At 29.5% G+C, this 23,285-nt stretch overlaps 2 protein-coding genes across 4 annotated transcripts in view; one reads left to right on the top strand and one right to left on the bottom strand.

The window, feature by feature from the left end:
- The window catches only part of LOC136975120 (inosine triphosphate pyrophosphatase), a 62,688-nt gene extending 51,535 nt beyond the window's left edge, over positions 1–11,153 (top strand). For all 3 annotated transcript variants that reach the window (XM_067270136.1, XM_067270135.1, XM_067270134.1), the window contains one exon: positions 10,869–11,153. In XM_067270136.1, the coding sequence (XP_067126237.1) occupies positions 10,869–11,129 (261 nt within the window). In that variant the 3' untranslated portion in view covers positions 11,130–11,153. The remainder of the gene's footprint in view (positions 1–10,868) is intronic.
- Positions 11,154–19,575: 8,422 nt separating this feature from the next.
- Positions 19,576–23,285, bottom strand: part of LOC136975100 (transcriptional regulator ATRX homolog) — a 44,962-nt gene continuing 41,252 nt past the window's right edge. The window contains exon 8 of the mRNA XM_067270100.1: positions 19,576–21,852. Coding sequence (XP_067126201.1) covers positions 21,794–21,852 — 59 coding nt within the window. The 3' untranslated portion in view covers positions 19,576–21,793. The remainder of the gene's footprint in view (positions 21,853–23,285) is intronic.

The following is a 23,285-nucleotide window of genomic DNA, read 5'->3' as shown; positions in this document are numbered from 1 at the left end:
CCCATGTAATTAGTATATTGCTATTAACCTACTTCGCGTTGAATTTCCATCGATGTTAAGCCTAACAAAATTTTTTTTAAAATAATAATCATCGCTATTGTATCGTTAAAAATTATTTCTTTATTTTGCACAAAATAAATACAGTACTGTACTGTATATTGAAAAACATAAAACAAAAAAAAACATATATTTGGGTTACATATTTTACATAAAGTAGGCCTATACATTAGAAAAAGGAAGTCCAAAATTTTCTTTTGCTTCACAGCTGACACTCGTTTTTTTGCCGCTAAATCTCACACACGTTTTAAAAACTGCAATTGGATAGTGTCATTAAATAAGCCTTGTTTAAATACTGGCCTCCCTTTCATGGTCAAGCCAGTGTTGCCAACTAAAACACACAAAAATTAATATTAAAGTAGCCAAGACATAGCCAAATATTGTAGCATCACATCACTAGCGGACATTTGAATTTGCTGACTAGAACGCGGTCAGTTAACTGATGTGACGGTTGATCGAGGGTCGAATAATCGACACTCTACTATAATTTTCTTTTAATTATAATTATATTGCCATATTTTCAGACAAAATTTTTAGAATTTTTAATAATTTTAAATATTATGAAAAACAATTTTCTGAAGCAAGTTTTAATTTTTTAAATTAAGTAAATTTTATGGAGAATTTTTTGATTTATCTAAATTACATAGTGAATTGCAATATTTATATTCATATCCAGACTATACTGGCAAGTCACTCAGACATAAAACATATTATAATTAATGACGATCTGAACAAAGATGTACTAAAAGAATTATGATTTAATATCATTCATTTTTACGGTACCACTTATCAATGCGTCTGTTGAGTGCAGTTTTTCAACCACAAAGCAAATTGATACTTCTCAAGGAACACACTGTCAGAGGAAAGATTGCTTTCAATAGAAAAAGAGCTTTTAAATACTTTGATGGAATCAACAACAAGCAAATTTTATGATAAAGTAAATAACAACTCTGTAGAAAAAATTGCTGAATAGAGTTAGTTCATAAAAAAAAAAGTTTTTCTATCATTGTTTGTATTAACAGGCGAAGTCTCCCCACCTGTCTTTCGGACTTGTCATTGTATTATTTGTATTTTAGAACTAAAATAAATAAATTGTTTATTTTTGTCGTTTCCAGTATTTGTTTAAAATTTTTATGGAAATGTCAGGTTCCGGACAGGTTCGAATGTCACAAAAGATGCGAAAAAAACAGTTAATTTAGAGAAAAATTTATTAGTTTAAAAAAAGATAGGAAAAAATAGGTGTCCAACTACAAACGATTTGTTTAAATCAAACTGCTTCACAGAAACCATGAATTGCAGAAGGAAGTCGTCCTATGATCAGTGGAAGGTCGAATTCATCTTCGATTTTGACCTTTCTCGCGCTCCAGGTAGGAGTTCCGTTATGCTTAGTAATGAGGGACCCAGCCACTCAGGAAGAGTGATTGAGGGAGAATGACCAATCAAAATGGACAAAAGAAAGATCGGAGATAGACATAATCCCCAACAATCAAGGACACCTCTCGCTTGGTTAGTTAACTTCCGAATAACCAAAACACTGTGTATCAACACGCAAAAAAGAAAAAAAAAGCAGTTTCTTGACTATTGTGCCAACCTGTAGCTCGTGCCACTTCGGGCTTAGACCGTGTCGCCGACATCATAAGATGAAGTCCCCCACCTGTCTTTCAGACTTGTCAATGCCACTGCTCCGGGGCCACCTTCGATCAACAATCAAAGAACTTCATCGACTTCCAGGATGTCTGAACAGCTGATTGTCCTAAAGCAAACTATTTTATATGTAGTGTAAGTTTATTTTATGTTAAAATAAACGGTTTTTGTTAGATACTTGTCATCTTTGCCTCCACTGCCACCACCCACATATGAATGGACCCTAGGCCATCACTGACGCGCAATTAACTGATTGCTCCTGGAAGTCGGCTTTTTACAGAAACACAGCTTCCCTATCATCAAATGTCACGGTATGCCACTGTTATGAACAGAAGGTTGGACAAAGGTTGGTTTAGGTGGTGAGAATTCAAATGTCTACTTATGAAGGTGATTTGCTAGCTACTTCAAGTGGTGGGAAATTTATATCATCATTTATGATCTAAGCAACTAATAAAAATCAATATAGTGATTTTCTGCTTTTTAGTTATCAAGTAGTAGTAATTTTTTGAACATTTTTGCTTTTTTTCAATAAATAATTTATTAAAAATTACATCTAAGCTATTGCAAAGTTGTTAAGATTATAAATGACAACATAAATGCAAGAATACTGGCTATCTTTCCATACTTAGTGGCTGGCAAATTGCCTTTGTAATATGACCTTTGAACTTTCACCACAAATGCTGTTGTAACTGTTTTAAGTTTCTTTTCATTACTACTGTACTACAGCTCAGGAAAAATTTATGGTTTCTTGGTACCATAAGCTTAACTCCAACAGTAACACAGAAGTGTGTAACAATTATAATAAATTTAAGAAAAATTTTAAAATGCTGTTAACAATATCAGTTGTCATTTATCAATAAAAGCGGGTGTTTAAATCATAACATGTGACTTAAATTGGGATCACCAAACTACGGCCTATGGGCTGGATCCAGTCTGCCGCTGCACTCTGCCACAAATAAGGTAAAATATGGAAAGATCATAGGTTGTAGATAAATTTACTACGTAGAAAAAATTAAAATAAGTGTAAGCTAAAATGCCAGAAGTGATCCAATCTGATTTTTGCATCTGGAGTAATATAATTTTTAGGAAAATCAGTGAAATAAAAAATTTGGCAACTTTCTGCAACTTTGGATATCAGAGTGCTTTTTTGTGTAAGTATCTGCAATGAAGTTTCTAACAAAAGCAATTACAAGCTTGCTACAGCAATCGTGTTTTTGTATGGGTAAATATGTTGGTTGTCTATTTTTTGTGTATTTGGTGTACTGTATTGAACAAAATGGTTATGCGGCCTATGCTCCCACTGTGAAAAAAGTTTGGTGACCCCCTCACTTAGATGATTAATTTATCTTTAAAATGTAGACAAATAATGAAAAGAAAAAAGTTTTTTGATACAATATCCATATTCACTATTTTGAACTAAAAAAATAGGGTCTGACATGATTTTTAATCACATAAAACACTTTTAGTTAGGAAATAACACATTTTTAATTATTCTTATGTAATTTGATCAAAATTATTATAAAAATGAATTCCAGAGGAAAAATCACACTCAATTCTAATAACCAATTGAAGTCAATCTTCAATTGGTTATTAGAATTATTAAAACAGCACATTTTAGCTTAAACATAGTAATGAACTTTTCCATCTCTATACAGTACTACAGTAATAAACAAGTTTATTATTGTAACAGGAGACCAAAACTAGAACCTATAACATATACTCCTCAAAGAAGTAAATGAAAAAGAGATTTATGACTTGTAAAACAAGATGGAAGCAACTAGAAGCCAGAAGTTCAATCTATAGAATTTTTGTTTTCTTATCTTTTTAGAAAGGTTTTTTTTTGTAAAACCTTGTATCTTAAATTTTATAATTAAATTTTTAACAAAAGAAACACATATCGTTCTTTAAGAATTAATTATTCTTGAAATTGAATGAAAGATTTTGACTTTTCTTTACTGTCACTATTTTGAAGTAAACATTTTAGAGAATCATTATAAAGCCAAACTAATTTTTGGTAAGTAATCACGTGATGTTAAAGTGAATTAAAAGTTATGCGAATTTTATAAATGAATTTAGTTAATAAATTTATATGTTAACTCAATGTTTTACATTTGGAATGATTTACATCTTCACAATAAGTTTTTATTGATAATGCTTGTGTGTATGTTAACCTTTTCATTGTAATAATAATCTACATATGTGTAATAAACTATATTTGTGTTAAGTTTTTATTGCCTTGCACTGTTCTACCCATCTTATGGGCAATAAAACAATACAGTTAAATTCAATGAGATTTAAATTTTACATATTTTACTCTTCTTTAAATTAATTTATGTAAAAATATTAATAAAGTAAAATTTTCACTGATTATATTTCTAATTTAAGTGTTAAAAACCTATGTAAACATTGACTGTAATGTTGCAATGGCCTCAAAAATTCTCAGCACACACCTGATAGAAACATTGCTAGTGATGTAGCTATTTAAAACTTTAAAAGTTTTTAAATTAATAAGACAGTTTAAAAATTTTAAGAATTTCTTTTATAATTTTGACTTTTTTTGTAGCATTAGGCTTTATATTAATTTAAAAGAAAAAAAAGTTTTTAAAATTACATTTCTGTATCTTTAATATAATTTAATTGATTACATATTTTTAATATCCAAGCAGTTCAAAGGCTGCCCACTCCAGTATTTCATGTCACCTTGAAACATTTCACATCTGTGTCATAATTTTTAATAATACATTTATATAAACAACATCATTATTTAGAATTATGAAGGTAATCCCAAAAGTAACATCTCCTATTTTTTGGAAATACAAAGAAATGTTCATTTTCATTAATGTTAACATATTTTAAAGCTTGAACATTTATCTATTTTTCTACATAATCACCATTCCGGTCGATGCATTTTTGTAGGCCCTGTCATATCGTGGCACTAGGGCTTACAATACCAAACTAAAATCTAAATACCGGCATTTGATATTTGAAATTTGAAATATCGGGATACCGGTATTAAAACCGGTATTATTAATAAAAAATTTACTAGTTATATTTTTACTTACCTCAGTTGTTATATTGACTTGTTAACAAATAATATATGAAATCCAATAAATATTGTTCAGAAATGAGTAGATATTATTTATTTTATTACATAGAGAGTAGGAGTAGATAGATACAAAAAAACGTGCAAGTAAAAAAAAGTACATATTAAATTCTATGTTACATTTTACATATAATAGGCTCGTATGGCATTATATAATTAAAGAAGCAAAAAATATAATTAAATTGAAAGTATTTATGAAATAATATTAATAACTTGCGTTTTGTTTATTAAAGTATGCTCTTAAAAAACATAAACAATCAATCGTTTCATCATCAAGCGAGGACCGAATTTTCGTACAAATATAACCAGCCGCCGAAAAAGCTCTTTCTGATTCTACACTTGTCGGCACTATTGTCATTAAGAAATCATACACATTTTGTAAATACGTTCCTTTTGTTCCTGTTTTTTCAAAAAAAGTAATTTCACCTTTTTTATTTTTTGTTCCAGACCTGGAATTTTTTTAAACGCAGGCACGGGTGAAGTATTTAGTGTTTCGTCTATTGCTGCCTGTAGTTTTTTCTTTAATGCGTTTACGTTTACCTTGTCAGATTCTAATACTGTTTCATTACTAATTTGGGAAGATATTGGAAGGGATGTTTCTTGCACAACTTCCATATCTTCTGTATCTTCTAGATTTTCATGTGTGAGCCGTTTAGTTAAGCTTACAATTTTTTTAATGATTGTAAATTTGGATATGCGTTTAAATACTTCTCCAACATCTTGTGAGCCCTTTTGCAGATACTGAAGTATTTGTGATAATTCAGTTCGTCGCAGTAAAATTCGAGATTTTAATGCTTCCAATAATTCTAATGCAATTGCAGATTTTTGCTGGGAAAGAGTATCTAACATAAATGTTAAAGAAGCGTCAGCCGTCAAAAGATTTGCATCTTTTCGGCATAATGCATCTACTGTTAATTTTACAGGAGTAAGAGCAGCAATAATTGAAGATAATAAATTAAATTCTTCGTCAGAAAAATGAATATCGGAACTAATGTCAATAAGCGCTTTTTGAATACAAAATTTAATTTCTTCAAATTTTTCTAACATAAATAACATACTGTTCCATCTTGTTTGACAATCTAATTTTAGCGCTGTTTCTTTACCTAATTGTTCTCTCACGTACTTTTGTAAATATTTATCATTTTTAGAAGGTGAATTTTTAAATGTTTTCACTACTTTCCGAATTTTTGAAACTAGAGATGATATACCAGTATGTCTAATATTTATATTACTTGTAGTAATACTAGCATCTAACTCTATAATAATTCCATAACCATCTTCTTCGTCGATATCGTCGTCATTGTTATCATCGTCATCGTCAACATCATTAACATCGTCATCATTATAATTTTGCTCCACAACATCAATATCCACACTCGGGTTCAAAGTTGACTTATACAAAACATCAGTAATTGCTAAATTTATGCAATGTGTTATACATTGTTGATGTTCAGCCTCTATAATTTTTCCTAATTTTACCATAACCGACGCACCGTCAGTAGTTACTCCAACTATGTCTTTAGATATATCTAAATTAAAATCTTTCAATTTTTCTTCTACAAGGGATAAGCATTTTTCTGCTGGAATGGATCCGTAAGCGCGCACTAATCCGATATTCCACATTGTTCCTCCAACAGAATGTACATTAATGTTTATGTAGCGCCGATTACGAATAGATGTCCATTCGTCAAATGTGATACTGAAACGTTTACCTTCAGATTTCAGTCTAGAAATTTCATGCACTGTAGACTGTTTAATAATTTTACTATATTCAAGTACCATATTTCTAATAGTGACTGCAGATTTTGGTATGTCTTTGAATCCTCTTGCCTTTAAGCCTTCTCTTATGTCATACGATTTTATAAAAATATTAAAAGACAAACCATCGCGAGCTGTCATTCGGGCAAGCACTTCTGAAAGTTTTTCGTTTTTATTATTTTTAAAATAATTTGTTATTAACAATTTAGGCTGTTTAGAAACACTTGATTTGACATTTCATTTTTAAGATTTAGTCCATGTATCGTTTTTAAGTGAGTATGAAGGCCACTTGTGGATCCTCCTGTACACTTTATTTCTTTCGCGCACTTTTTACATTTAGCAACCTGTCCGTTTTTTTCAATCAAAAAATGATTCCAAACTGAAGTTTCGTCCTGTCCTTTTCGGTGCTCCGTAAATGTATTTATCTTTCAGGGGGTATAGCAGTTTATGCCTATTAATTTTAATATTTGTAAATTAATTACACTCTAACTTACATTAATACAAATATAAACTTACCGTATCATATAATTTATATGGATTAATCAGTATTTAAATACCGTTATATAATTTTCAATTATTAGAAATAAAACCAGAAAACAAGTGCACATAATCCACACACCACAAGACACAACGGAATGAAAAATAAAATTGAAAATATAAAATATAATTTTTACTTGTAAACACTACAGCTGATTTGCAAAATTAAACAATCTAATCTAAACTATTTAATAATTTTTGTGTTACACTCTTTATGTATTTGTATAAACGAGACCTATTCATTGGGTAGTAGACGTAAAACATAAACAATCGCTTTATATTGCCGACACCGCCGCTTCTCGATGGTGCCATACTCGGCTCGGTATGTGTAATAAATGTGCCTGATATAGATTTTAATACAATGAAATTGTTTGTATATCTTCAAAAAATTTCTTGTAATTAATTAATATTATTTTAAATTAGATTTATATTGTGCATAAATTCAATTTTTATCAACTAATGTAATACCAAAATACCGGTATTTTTACATAAATACCGGTTTTTAATAACGGACAAAAATCGTCCGGGATCCCGAATACCGGAATCCCGGTATTGTAAGCCCTACGTGGCACCCATCTTGCGCACACCTTCCGATATTGCAACTTTTCCCAGGAACCAAAATGATCTGCCGATCTTCACGCATGGTTTGCTCAACCTTCTTGACTGTCTTGTTGGAAATTGACAGTCTCCTGTTTCTTTCTTTGTCACGAACTTCAGTATGATCGGCTGAAAACTCCCTACACCACTTGCGGATGTTTTTGACATTCATGCACAATTCGTTATACACTTCCGTCAATTGGCGATGAATTTCAATTGGTTTAACACGGCACAGCAGTGAGCTTGTATGACATCGGCATAGAAAAACTGCCATAGCGCCTACAAAATTACATCGACTGGAATGGTGATTATGTAGAAAAATAGATAAATGTTCAAGCTTTAAAATGATGTTAACATTATTGAAAATAAACGTTTCTTCCTATTTCTAAAAAATAGGAGACCTTACTTTTGGGATTACCCTTGTATTTAATCAATACTCATAAAACTCAATTTTTTTAAAATTTAATAAATAATAATTAATTGTAAAACAAAAGACAATGTAAATGAAATCATTGAGCAAATGCTGTGGCATTCTATGAAGCATGAGCATTAAAATTTTCAGTGTATAAAACATTTTTTTTTCTTTTCAAGATTTCAGATTTTTCTGTTAGTGTACTTAAAATGGTACAGTTGAAAGGAAATGTTATTTTCCTATAAACATTGCTTCTACTCAAGCATCTCATGTCAATGAAACCAATACAACTTTATTATATAAGAAACTAGTATTGTTTAAGTCTTAAAATTCTAATGTAAGATAATTTTTTATTAAAAGAAAACCTAAAAAATGGTTTAATCAATCAGCAGTTTATATTAATTTGTAGAAAGACTGAATTCAAAATGATTATTATAATGTATGTAATTGTACCCATCTGAAAATAGAATTTTACAAAAATTATATGTATATGTTTATTCATAATTATAGAAGTTAAGAAATAGACTTTGTAGAGTTCAGTAAATTATAACAATTTTTTTTATCAGAAACCGAATAATATCTGAAATTATTTAAATTTACAATGTATGTTAACTGAGTTTGTTAAAAAAAATTTTTTGGCAGAAATGATTAGGTTAGTAGTCTTCAAATACACTTTGTTGTGATCTATTACTAGAGCATGCAAAAAATTGTATTTATGTCTTCATGAGAGAATTATTTTGAAATGCTCTATACAGCCTCTCACATTTCTGAAATTTACTGGTTGGAGAACAGGAAGTAGTCAGTAGGGGGTTTCTGATCCTAAAATTAAAATTTGCTTTGAAAGGGGCAATTTTAGAAATCCAAGAGGCTGTATGAAGGAACTGAATAGCATTTGAAAAGATTCTTTCATGCAGGCATAAATAAATTATTAGAGCATATAGATAACAGGACTTGTAGCAACTCACTATTCTCACTATTACACTCAGATCTCAAAATTAGTAAGTATGTTACATGCTATAAGCTGTATTTTGTGATGTGTTTACAAGGTTTGTGATAATTGATAAAATAGATTACCTAGTCATTAATGACATATTCACCTCGCAAAAGTTCATCACGGCAGCATCTATTGGCTAGTCAAATTACATGCGAGCAAAAGAAGGGCTAGAAGGATTAGTGATTTTCCGCAGAGTCATTTTACATAACAAATTTGGAAATGAGCCAAGAACTTTATCAAACTCGCATCATTTTTACTTCTAAATAAAAATACTTGTTTGTGCTAATCTTACTGCTGTTTTGAAATTTAAAAATTGATTTTTTAAGATGAGTCAGTCTCAATATTTGTGGCTCAAGTGGATAAATTCAAAACTTGGTTAACTCGTGATGATATTTGTTCAGCTTGTTGAATCATTTTCTGCATCTCATTTAGTGTTAAATACAATGTAATTGAAGCATTTACAAGGCATACTGGTTGCAAGAAGCATGAAAAAAGAAGTGCATCATCTTTTAACCTTCTCCTCCTCCCAGTGTCTGCCAACAAAGCAGTTTCCAAAAATGGTGACCATAGATGACATGATAGGATAGTTCTTTGAGTAAAAGGGAATTAGCTGTAATTTCTTTGATGGTGGTGCTGCAATATTAACTACATCTGAAATAGGATTACAAATTTATTTTGAAGTACACAGTAAAAGCATGCATTATCTACATATAAATGGACAATTTTCACATTTCTTTTGAAAGATTGATTCTTGATTTTTCGATCGGTTTCTGTTCTTAAGCTTGATGTTTATTAATTAATGAATGCTGAATAATATCTGAAAAGCTCTAATGTAAATCATTAATTTTTCCAAACTAAAATAAACTTAAGAAAGAATTCAAAAGAATTGGAATCAAGAAATTTTGTTATGATTCCATCACTAGTAGAAACAAACATTATTGATCATGTACAAGTAATATAGATAACTAGAAGAAATTACAATGAAAATAAAAAATTATTAATCCATTGTAATTACATATATCAGTTATTGTATTTTTTTACTGAAAGGTTTCTTGCTTTTTGTTCACATTTTGCTATTTCTGTCCAAAAACTCACTTTTCTCACTAGTTTTGATGCATATGTTCTAAAAGTCCTGAGATAATGAAAGAGTTTATTTTGGAGATTGGTACTAAGTGGAATCATTTCTCCAAAATGTTTTTTTTCTAAATTCAGTCCATGAGCATAATAGATACATCATTTTTGAAAAGTAAAACATCAACATACAAGATGCATGTTAAAACTCAACTATTATCATTTAAATTTTAAATTCCTTTAACTCTTTAATTTAATATAAATGTTTTGCTGTATAGTAGATATTATTACGAATTAAAATCAATTTGCCAATGATATTGCTATGAGATTGTAATCCAAAAACTATTGGTAGACCAGAGACTAAATTCATAATAATATCCTTCAACTCTCATTATTACAAATAATACCGTATTTTACGGACTATAAGACACACCTTAATTTTTAAACAATTTTTTAAAAAAATACTTATAAGAATCTATGGACTATAAGACGCACCTGAATTTTGGAGGCAATTTTTCGAAGAAAAAAGTGCGTCTTATAGTCCGTAAAATACGGTAATTCTTTAAATGAGACTACTGTTAGTTGTAATACAAAACATTATTTTTATTCCAATAATTACAAAAATTTTTGTAAACAAAATTAATGAAATATTGAATTTTTACATTTACAGTATGTTTTTTTTATTTTTATTTTAGGGGTGGAAAGACAAAACTGCATATGCTATTTGTACTTTTGCATTTAGTGAAGGACCAAATGAAAAAGTGTTGCTATTTCAAGGACAGACAGATGGTGAAATTGTCTATCCTCGTGGTGCTAGTGGATTTGGCTGGGATCCTTGTTTCTTGCCATGTGGATATTCCCAAACTTATGGTGAAATGTCTGCAGAACAAAAGAATAGTATTTCACATAGATTTAAAGCTTTACAAGAACTAAAAAGTTATTTTGAAAAATTATAAAATAAAGTTATTTATTTATTATAATTCTATTTTAGTGTTAAATATTGTTATCAAAAAAAGCAAAGATTTTTTTGAAGAGTTGCATACTTCATTCTGTGATAGTAAATAATCAGAAATGATTGCTTCACTGTATTAACATTAACATATCATTTGTTTAAACTTTTTCTTCTTAAAGATTTACAGCATGTTTTAATACCCTCCTTGACAGTTTTCAGCATTAAAATTCAAACAAGAATGGCTATGCATGGCAATTTCATAGTTGCATATACTGTTAGCAAAAAAATTGTTGACATACCACAAATTTTAACAGCTGAACAAATAAGGTACTGTTTAAAATCTAAAATTTATATACTGCAAACCATATTGTATATTTGCATACATTGTATTCATTTTAAAATAAAAGTGAATCTTCAAAAAAGTCATCAAACAAAATACCATTGAAAATTGTGCAAAACATTTTGCACAATTTTCAATGGTATTTTGTTTGATGACTTTTTTGAACACAATGACAAACATTTTATAATATAACATATGTTTATCATATTAACTTTTTAATACTTTGGTACCAATAGTTAAGTAATTAAACAAAAAGGAAGTTCTATCTTTCAATGACAAGGCATACTTGTAACTAGTTTTTCACAGTTTATGGTCAATTTCATTTCATACCAATCATCTCTTTCAACTCATACATTTCCAATGGATTTAAACTTATAAGGGTCTATCAGAAACATTGTTAATATGTTCCAAGGTTTTCATTAATTTTACCAAATGTGTGCTATGTTCAAATTGTCATTAAATCATTCATATTTTTCAGAGCCATGTCAAAAAGACTTAAACGAGATTGTTAAAACGTAATTTTTAATTTTTTTCATTAGTTATGCAAATAATTTCACTAATTCCTTTTTACAAAGGATAAAAATGAAGTAATCAGTATCTTTAGTACCTTGCCAATAATTATTTTGCATAATTTTCAATGGTATTTTGTTTGATGACTTTTTAAGATTAACCATTTATTTTTATTTTAAAATAAATACAATGTAACCCTTGTGCCAAGATGGTGGCACTTCCGGTCGCCATCTTGGATTGGTCTGGAGACTGCATGTTTAGCGCTATTTTGATCGGAGATCATGTTTCTCTGAAAATATAATAATCTAAGATAAAATATTGATAATTAAAAAAAAAAAAAAGCATACGTTAACGATTCCTTTTTTTATATTCTACTTTTTCCCCTAGCTTGGTAGATTCCAATTTCATTTTTTGCAGGTCCTTTCTTCCCTAATGTTGTCGTTTCTGCTACAACCTTAGAGGAGTGTTTGGCTGCCTTTTTATTCACATTTGCTGTTGCCTTTTCCTATTCCTTCTTATTAAAGTTCGGAAATAGTGCGGACAGAACATATTGTAGATCAAACCATTTTGGAGTTTTCCCAGTCCCTGGACACATTGCAACCAATTGTTTTGCAAAAACTTGGAAACTGTCTCCGGGTTTTCTTTATACTTATTCAATCAGATATATGCTTCGGACAGTGCCGAATGCTGTAATTCCATTTTGCCGTACATTTCAAACAATTTGAGGGCGAACCGAAAGACAAAATATGACCAAAATGGACATTGCCAAATATGCTTTTGAATGTTTCCTTCGTATGCTGAATACTTATTACCTCTTTTACAAATCTTAGAAAACATGATTTTAAGTCGCTTCTATAGTATAATTTACATGTTTTAGCACACGAGTTGCACCTTGCATGAGTTCGTTGTAGTCCTAATTTTAAAGCAAATTTAAAGCCGTTATTAATATCATTGTCCCACGCTAATTTCAAATATTCATTTTCATCTATCTAGAATTTACGGAGAGTTCGACCTAACAAAAATTCACCGGACCTAATTTCTGCATAACTACTAGACACAAAATTATCAAAAAAAAAATAAGTTAACAACATTTTTAGTTGTTATTTATATCAAATTCACAAATACTATCGTTTAAGAACAATATATTTACCTTTTTAACTTTTTTTGGAAAAACTATTGAAAAAATAAAAATCAAAAATTCCACTATAGATACAATGCAACACTGTCAGTATTGTCTACCTACTGGTTAATTTGCATATTTCCATGAAAAACTTCCGTCTACCACGTCATATTTTACAAATTTGCATAATCTTTCACATTCTTTTTTGCATCACATTAGTCAGTACGTATTACGTCAGTAAATTACACGATAGCTCCCTCTATTGCTATTACCTCACGACACCTGGATTGGAGATTATCAGAAGTGCCACCATCTTGGCACCAAGGGTTACATTAACCAAATAAATTATATACCACAAATGATACTCTATGTTTGTATAAGTTTTAGAAAGTTTCAAATGGTATTTTATTATTCTGTCAATTAAAAGTGAAAAATGTGTGGTGGCCAAGTTTTTTGCTTGACTGTATACTGATTTTATTTATAAAACTTTCCCTCTTAAATATTTAATTAATGTTTACGACGTGACTTGCACTATCAAGTACAGGTTGACATTAAAAAATTCTGGCCGTTGATAATCCGGTTCCTTCAGATTTCCGGCATGGATTTTGGAGTGCATTTTCAAATTTACCGCATTGGCGTGCCACTGTTTTCAGGAAGCACCTAACTAAAATTCTGTAGAACTTTTATTTAGTTGATGAACATTCAAATTTTATTTGCTTTTCATTTAGAGTTTAATTATCTTTCTTTAACAGAAAATGACTACCTGTATAATCCTTTTAAATATATATGGCATATATAACCATAAAAAATCTGGCACTCGGGTCCGGAGGTTGCCAGATTTTTGAATGTCAACCCGTAACAAACAAACTATTCAGATAAAATTTTAAGTGATTTCATTTACTTTAAACGAACAAATTTTCATTACTTATCAAACATCCTATTTAAATATTGGCAGTTGAGTGAGGTAGTGTATTCAGATGTCATGAAAAATTATCAAGGCTGTTTTGGAGAACACGAATACAAATTTGGTTACAATTAATAATTGTATTCATGTAAAAATATCTTGATATATTAGTAATAAGCCAAACAACTACCCGATTATATCGGGCTACTTTTCCGAGATTATTTTTAATTAATTTCTAAATAATTTGTCAGAATTTTAAATTTAATAATTGAAATTCATGATGTGTGCTTTAAGACATGCTGGCACAAAGGAATAATCCATCCAGATTTTATGGAATAGTGTCAAAGAGTCAATTAACAATGCTGTTTAGAAGTGCTGAAGAGATTACATGAGATTTTCTGTTTGAAAAAAGAAAAAAAAAACCCAAATTACAGCCTGACAGGTAGTTCATTCATCATTCACACCAAACCAATGCCTTAAGAGTGAATGATTTTCTGGCCAAACTATTACCCAATTAGATCATCCTGCCTATTCACCTGACAGTTCCCTGTGATTTCTGGCTACTTCCAAAATTAAAAGATGCACTGAAGGAACGAATATTTTCTAATATAACTGATATCAAATAGCATGCGAGATTTTATGGAATACCGGTGAGTACCTGAATTCCAGGTGATAGTAGCCGCTAGTATAGTGCTACACTCTTTTAAAGGTGCATTCTGGAAATTAAGTTGTCGGATTTTATATTTTAAGAATTTTTCATAGTAAAAACATCAAACATACGTATCTAACGTATTTCTAAGTATTCTATTTAAAAATCTATAAAACCATATAAACATAAATTTCAACAAGTTCAAATTAATTCATACTTCTCCAAAAACTGAAACACATGCTGTATAAACTTGCAAATCTCATTTAAAAATTTTTAATTTGAAAACCCACTGCATGTTTTATATGTATTTTACATCTGTTTACTTTAATTAAACTTAATTTGTTTATATTTCATTAAACCATACAGCTAAATTTTGTTATAATTTTAAAATACACTGACAAAAATGAAAAAAACAACACCATTAAAAACTGAAGCTTAATCAATGAGTTATGATAGAAACATGTTGAGAAAAGACAGTGTTAACATGCTTAAAGTAAAACAATGTTTATTTCATCTTATAACAAACATTAGGTTTTACACAAGATACATTTTAGTAAGGCCTTGAACCACTTTGAGCAGAAGCACAAACCTCCAATCTGGCATGCAATTATACAAATGCTGGGTATCATGCTGAGGGATAACATTCTATATACTCTATTTTCTGGGTTTCGTGGGAAAGCCTTCAACTGCTCATGTTGAATTAAAGACAAGTCTGGAAAACAGTAGTCATTGAAGACAATGGTGAGTTGCCTAAACAGTGCATGGAATATCACACTTGAGATTCTTCTTAAAACTGCAGGATGACTGGTTGTTTGATGTCACTGATGTACTATACAAACTGCTATTTAGTATATCATGTATGTACAAATACCAGATCGGGATGCCAGGTGTTGATCTTGTGCGGGGATGTCCAACCTGCGGCCTGCACTGCGGCCCACTACACCCTAAATTTTTTAGGTACATTTTTATTTATTTTGGTAAAGTATGTTGTAAAAATTATTCTCGTTTCACTGGATACACTTTTCTAGCACCAATTATGACATCAAATTGTTTTATGTAGAAAACTTATGCATGTGGGTAGTACATACTATTGTGAACAATTCTTTTCATGCTTGAAAAACATCAAAACTGCTGAAAGAAATAGGTTGAGTGATTCCCATTTAACTAACATTCTTACAATTAAGACTAGTACCATAAAAGCAAATACTGACAATATAAAAGGTCAATGTCAAAAATCACATTATACTCACACAAAATTAAAATAAATTCAATGTTTTTTTTTATTGTCAATAAATAATATATATGCTGCAGTAAAAACACATTTTAACTAGTTGAAACTAGTGTTTACTGGATGTCATTGTTAAAACTAGAATTTACTGCTAGACAAAACTGATTTTAACAAAATGGCTTAGTAAAAACTGTTTCGACCAAGGTCATTCAGCTAACATGTTCCTATAGTGCAGGGGTGGCCAACTTTTGTGTACGTAAGATCTACTTTTTATCTTAAAAATGTGTCGCGATTGACTTGTTGTCATAGGCATAGTCTAAGTGGGGAGGGAGAGGTGTGAAATACATACTATGTTTATACACTGTGTTTCAGTATGAGGTGCACTGCTTATGAGTCGAGTCATAACTGCATGCATACTGTTGCGTTTGGTTAAAAATATAATACATTAAGTCACGACATCACAAGCGATCGACCAAAATTGGCTTGGTGATCAACCAGTCGATTGCGATAGACTTGTTGGCCACCCCTGCTATAGTGTATGATGAATTTCATATCGCTTTAACCCTTTTCCCCCGACATCTTGTTTACGTTTATTTTGCGATCCCTCCTAAGGCAATATAGGTCAGTCAGGCGATATTATTTTAAAAGTTCACCAAAAATCAAATTATCATTATATCTATATGAAAAAAATCACTTACATTTATTAATATCTTTAGTTTTAAATACGATATTTTTCAATGCATTTTATTAGAAAAATTTATAAGAAAAAAATAATATATATCAGAACTGACACACAAACTTGATAATTTGTAACATTTTGTGAAAATTAACATTGTCTAGTTACATAGTTGTTTGCTGGCACTGAGCCAGAAAGACGTAGAATGTTGTTTTGTACAATTCGATATAACACTTAACAAATAAACATACATGCATGTGAAATTATCACACATTATATCAAACATTTGTTTGAAATCAAAATTTTATACTGCTATCAACTAATATAATGAATTATTATACTTATAATCTCGTTCAGTATGAAGTGAATAATCTGTTGTTAATAAATTTTACAAAAATCGATATTTACCAAAGTAACGATGAAAAGCCAGGCTACCGATCGATCGGTGCCTTCAGGGACAAAGGGTTAATTAATGTTAATAACACAGATGTGTGACCAATATTTTCAATAAATATCATATTAAATAATACAAATGTTTTAATCCCAATCATCACTATATTTATTTCCCTCAAACATATTTATGTAGCTAAAATTAGTTTTAACTAATGTTAAAAGTTAAAAAGTTAATGTTTGATTTTAGTTTTATCTAAAATCAAAACATGTACAGCAGTAAATTCTAGTTTTAACTAGACAAAACAGGTTATAACAATGACATCCAGTAAAAACTAGTTTCAACTAAAAAACTACACTAAAAACGGGTTTTTACTGTAACACATAATTACAAAAAATACTGTATTTGTTATTTAAATTTGATATTCACATTTTGAACTTTTTTAAAAAAATATATTTATATATAGTACCTTTGTGGCCCACTGAATATATGTAAATTTCTAATTTGGCCCATTAGGAAAAAAGGTTGGACAACCCCATCTTGCGTGTCACTGGCAGATGCACAATAGAAGTCATTCATCTGGAAACATCTGAACACAAATGACTATCAGATGCAACTAAGCAGAATCAGTGTCACTGGAGATCACAGACTGACATTATCTCCACCAAATGAGCTCATTCTCAACACCATTGCAAATATTTTCAAGGATAACAAGGATACAGTGGAACCTCAGTATATGACCTTAATCCGTTCCTGATGTTTGGACTTATACCAAATAGGACGTATACCAAACCAACCTTTCCCATAAGAAGTAATGTAAAAATGATTAATCCGTTCTCATCAAGAGGGGTTTTTTTTTACATATGATATATTAATGGGGTTGTAAAATAATTTAAACACTGTTTGAGCACATTAAAAATCTATAATAAAATTTATTTTTTTATTAAAGTTATTACAGTATATTGTATTATATTATTTAAATCATTAAATCAAAATCAAATCAAACTTTCCTTACTGTAATACTAATAATCTGTTTATAAATTGATTAAACCCCTTTCGTTGCGAAAGGGGTTTAATAAGCAGATTTAATAATATCTATTGTGAAAAATAGACATTATTATCGATTGTCGATATCGTTGTTCTCAAAATATGGTATGCAACAGTTAAATCTCGAACACCCATACCACCTTCATATTTCTCAACAATCTCTTTTTTCAGTTCCATTGTGATTCTAGTCATTTTTTTAGTTTTCTGTTGCTTTTCATTTGCCTTTTTGCAATTCATGATTAATAAAAATAATAAAGTTTTACTAAGAAATTTAACAGTTATAAACCATGGGACCTTGAACGTCTAGTCTGGTCTAGTACACCGATAGTGCTACTTGTTCATAGATGGCATGTATAATTGAATTAAGTCGTATACCGAGCAAAATTTTTTTCGTCCAAACAGGACATATTCTAAAGCAGATGTATACTGAGGTTCCACTGTATATGGTAACAGTGTCAGTAACACATATGCAACTGTCTTTTGGATACCTGACTATGAGCATATCATTATTGTAGACAGTGCTGGTTCAATGGTAACTTGTATGAGGAGAAATCAATTTTTGTCACCCCTTATTCCAGAATGGTTGCATTCAGAACAGTTAGCGCTGGCATTCTTGTATGAACTATTTATGAAAAACTCCAAAGTACATTTATGTTTACATTTACAAAACAAGCTGAATTTTATTGTATTCAGCTTATTTTTTTTCCTCTATACTTTTCTGCCTGTTCGTTTTGCTACTTGAGACAGCTGCTGTCACCTTACCCATTGAACTGGCCCTGCTTGCAGATATGTTTGGCACAACAAACTGAAGATTGTGATGCCTCCTCAACCATCTGTTTTGCCTGAATTTCCTCCTGATATGTCAATTATATTGCATGTCTAACTCTGTTGTCCAGAAGTACTGTACATCTTCAAGTAGTGGAATGCTTTTCTGACTATCAATGCCATCATTGTACCCTATACCCAATACCTGTCATTCTAGTAAGTTTGCAATTTGATGGAAAGACCAACCTGCTTCTCAAAGTCCCACACTATTACCACATTCAAACTCCTTTAACTGAACATATCTGCATTATTGTCCAAGCGAGGTAGCCACTTCAAAGAGAAACTGACAATCTACTACTAGAAGATCAAATTGTTTCTTCTCGCCCTAGTTCTTAAGTAGGTGTGCATTCATCAGCCTTTTTTGTGTACAATGACATCATTCATCCAATGAACTTCATCTAGAGACTTTGAAACTTAAGAATAGCAGAAACTGTGATCTAACTATTAACATACCTCATTGTAAAGTTCTTCAAGGAATCTCTTCTGGGTATTCTTTTTTCATTTTCAGCCAGTGTATATCCAATTAAAAGGAATATTCTAAAACTTTTAAAATAAATCAAATATTAAATTTAATTGAAGATTATTTGATTCTATTACTACAGTATTTAAGAAGTTTTATTGAATAAGCTACCTGAAAGATGTAAATATTTATTTCCCTTTATTAAAAAAAATATATATATATAATTATAAAAAAAAAAAAAAAATCACCAAAAATCCAATCAACTTAATTTTATGTTTAAAAAGAAATAATAACAATTCATAAATTTGACTATTTAATACACTTTTTCCAATAACAAACACACCCAAACCATTTCTATCAATATAATTGAAACATTTTGAGTTTACATTTGATAACAAAATACGTAATTTGTGTAACTATTTGAATGCTAATCAAAAATAAATTAAATTTACACTGCTTTAAGTTTTTTGAAATAATGCATCTTAAGCAATATTTTAAAACACTTTTTTCCAAGTTGAAATGCATTAAAATATCTTAAAAATCCAATAGAATACAATAAAAATGATATTAACTGCATAGGTCCCTGAAAGGCAACATGTGAAAGAAAAATATGTTTATTAGAAATGCATTGTTATATCTTTTTACAAAATTTTCATGAAAACAATGACTAAACAAAAGTCTTCACCACCCAACATCCCTATATATTAAAACTGTGTTTAAAATTTAATAATGATCAAAAATGGAAAAATATTTTAAACAATACATCTACGTATGGATGTAACTAGGAATAAAAAACTAACAATAGATTTGATTCAAACAAATTTGATATATACTGCAGTTATTTATGCAGCAATCAACATGTCACCAATGACATCACAGTTCCATGACATAAAAATGGGAATTTTAAAGTTTGAGAGGAAATCATTTTTTTTCTTTACAATATACCTGTTAAACAATGTTATATTCAATTTAAGAGGGAGAGATAAACTTAACAGGCATTCCATAAATATATTTGCACCTCCTTTCTATGAAACAGTTATAAACTGTAAATCTATTATATACATACATACTGTATTTTGTTGTAGTGCAAATATCATTCATATGAATCCAACATTGGTAAAGATCACAAAATCACAGCATTAAAATTAAAAATTTCCATGATATTTAGCATAATTATGTGACAGTGCATCAATTCATGAAAATATATTATTCTTTCTGATAATAATAGCAGTTTGCCAGTCGTAAATTAAATCATATAAATTGAGACTTGATAACATTACCAAAGGCCATTTTTTTTTTTCTTGGTTTAACAAGTTAGAAAATATAAATTTTTACAAAAAAATATTTTCTTTTTCTTCTCGTGGAAGTTGAATGATAATTTTTCAGTTCAAAAAATAAATCTTTCGACAACAATTTTATTTGTTCACATTTTACACAAAAAACTTTGTCGTTAACAAATCTGCAGAATAACAAAGAATTAGTATTATATAAAAATGCAAATTTTAAGAGCTTCTTATTTGGCAAACTGCTTTTAAACATTCTGTTATTACTTTTGGACACCGATAATAGGAAATTTACATTAAAAACTACTTATATTTAGGATGGATTACATGGAATGGCCAATATTGACAACTTGTCAATTTACAATTGAATATTTTTCATGATTTTTTTTTCTATAAAAAAATAACATATTTTTGGATTTTCTAATAAAAATTTTTTGAAAAAGTAATTTTGTTATTACTTTCCCAATCTACCTTTCTAATAATCACTTTTAGCTTAATATAGAGACTTTCCTTTCACAGTGAATAAATGGAAAAACTTTGGGCATTTTCTATAAAATCCATGCATGTAAACAAATGAATAAATATACTCAGATAAATATCTAAAGAGTTTTTTAACTTTGAAAAATTATATAGAAAATTTCAGAGATCAATTAAATTTTTTTCTATATTTTAGAGATCAATTATCTGATGAATGTGAAGAAATTCTGATAAACATTTACGTAGAAGATCGGACAAAGTTTGGTTAACATCACAAAGAATTTGATTTAAAGTAAAATACTTATTGCACATGAATCAGTTGTCAATTTTGGTCATCTGGTATTTGAATATCTAGTTTTATTGTACACAAATAAATCTGAATGGCACCCTCAAACAATATAAAGTTCTCCCGTAAGCATAAAATGTTTATCATACACAGTAGTCTAGTAATACCAGATACCAGATTACAAGAAGAAATGACAAAAAATCTTTTCAGAAAATAGTTAACTTTGTTATTTTTTTTATCTTTATATTTTTTAAAAGAACATTTCTCTCTCTTGAAATTGGCAGCTTTCCCCATCCTCCCTTTTATGACAGCACAGTTTGGCAAGGATATGTACACAAACCCACCAAGTCATAGGAAATAGCCAAGGAATGGTGAGGACTACAACTTGGATAGGGAGGATGATGTGAAAGACTTGAGGTTGATTCTAGCCACTGCTGGCTGTGTCTTTTTTTTCATATCTTTCTATAAAATATTACTGCTCTCGGCGAGCTTTTTTCTTCTTTTTCTGTGATTTAGCATTTTGCCATATATCTGTTGAATATAAAATTAATATATCAGAAATTATTTCATAACATATTCATAATTTTTTCTAAAATAACTTAAATTTTTAATGTGTAAATGGTGCATTTATATTATAACAAGCAAACGAAAGTAAAATAAAAAATATATATTTCAAACACACACACACACACACACACACACACACACACATATATATATAATAAATTAGAGATGGACAAATATTGAATTTGAATTTGAATATTATATAGATCTCAAATACCCCAAATACTTAGTGAACTTAATATGATTTCCATTTGACACAGAGCAAGGTAATTTTGTTTCTTTAGAAAGCAAGAATTCAAAAACATTCAGGATTTAATCTGCTTCTTTTCTTATCACATATTAAACCAGAGCTGCTGAAGAGAGATTGTCTATACACAGTAGAGAATACAAGGGGAAACCACTAACACGAAAAAAATATTTATTTGAATTTCAAAACATTGTTTTTAAAAACATTTATGATGGCAAATATGGTTTATTGGACTAGCTGAAATACAATCACATGTGTGTTAATAAAAGGCACTAACAGTGTTAATTTTTGAGTTAGCCCTCTTTGGATTCTGGATATGCCACCTTGACTGTACATACAGTACAATATTGGAGATATTCATGATATTCAAATTTACTTTTTAACAATATAATATTGAAGATCATTAATCTTAAATACCTTCCACTATTAGCATAGTTAAATATTCATAAATAATATTCACCCATGTTTAATATAAATGCATGAAATATTTTGTTATTGTTGTTACAAAACAGGTAGTATAGCAACTTCACAGAATTCTATGCAAAAATAATTTATTTTGCAATTGTTTAATTTATATCAAATTGCATTTACAACAGAGAAAAACACATCTAGATTACATCAAATTTTGAAACATGATTTATGAGATTTCTATAGTAAAATGTTCAAAACAGAACCTGCCTAAATAGAAAAACTTCTTTGAAATTGAGTGATTTTTTTACATTAAAAACTTGTTCAAAAAAGAAACATGTCAAGTTGGAAAAAACATTTGATACAGTGCAATTCCAGTTTATACAGGTTTCCATGTTATTAGATTACTTTCTTTAAATTAGAAAATACAATCCTATCAATGTAAATAGTAAGTTCTGTCTGATTAACTAACAATATTAATCTGATAAAGAGAAACTAAATAAATTTAACATACATTTTTCGGGATTTTTTTTGCACAGTTAACATGTTCACCATCAGTTGACATAATTCTGCATCATGTGAAGGACATGATACAAAACTGCATCAACTGGCAGCAAACATGTCAAGTACATAAACATGATTAAAAAAATAAACTCAAGATTGCATTTCTTTTAAAATTAAAAAACAAAACATTTTCTAGGTTTACAATTCTGAAATTTATTTTATTACTAGTGTAAAAATCATC

Source organism: Centruroides vittatus, unplaced genomic scaffold (genome assembly GCF_030686945.1).
Source record: "Centruroides vittatus isolate TY-2023 unplaced genomic scaffold, ASM3068694v2 contig_364, whole genome shotgun sequence".
Taxonomy (NCBI): domain Eukaryota; kingdom Metazoa; phylum Arthropoda; class Arachnida; order Scorpiones; family Buthidae; genus Centruroides; species Centruroides vittatus.
The sequence above is the reverse complement of the archived record's forward strand: the minus strand, read 5'-3'. Positions and strand labels throughout refer to the sequence as shown.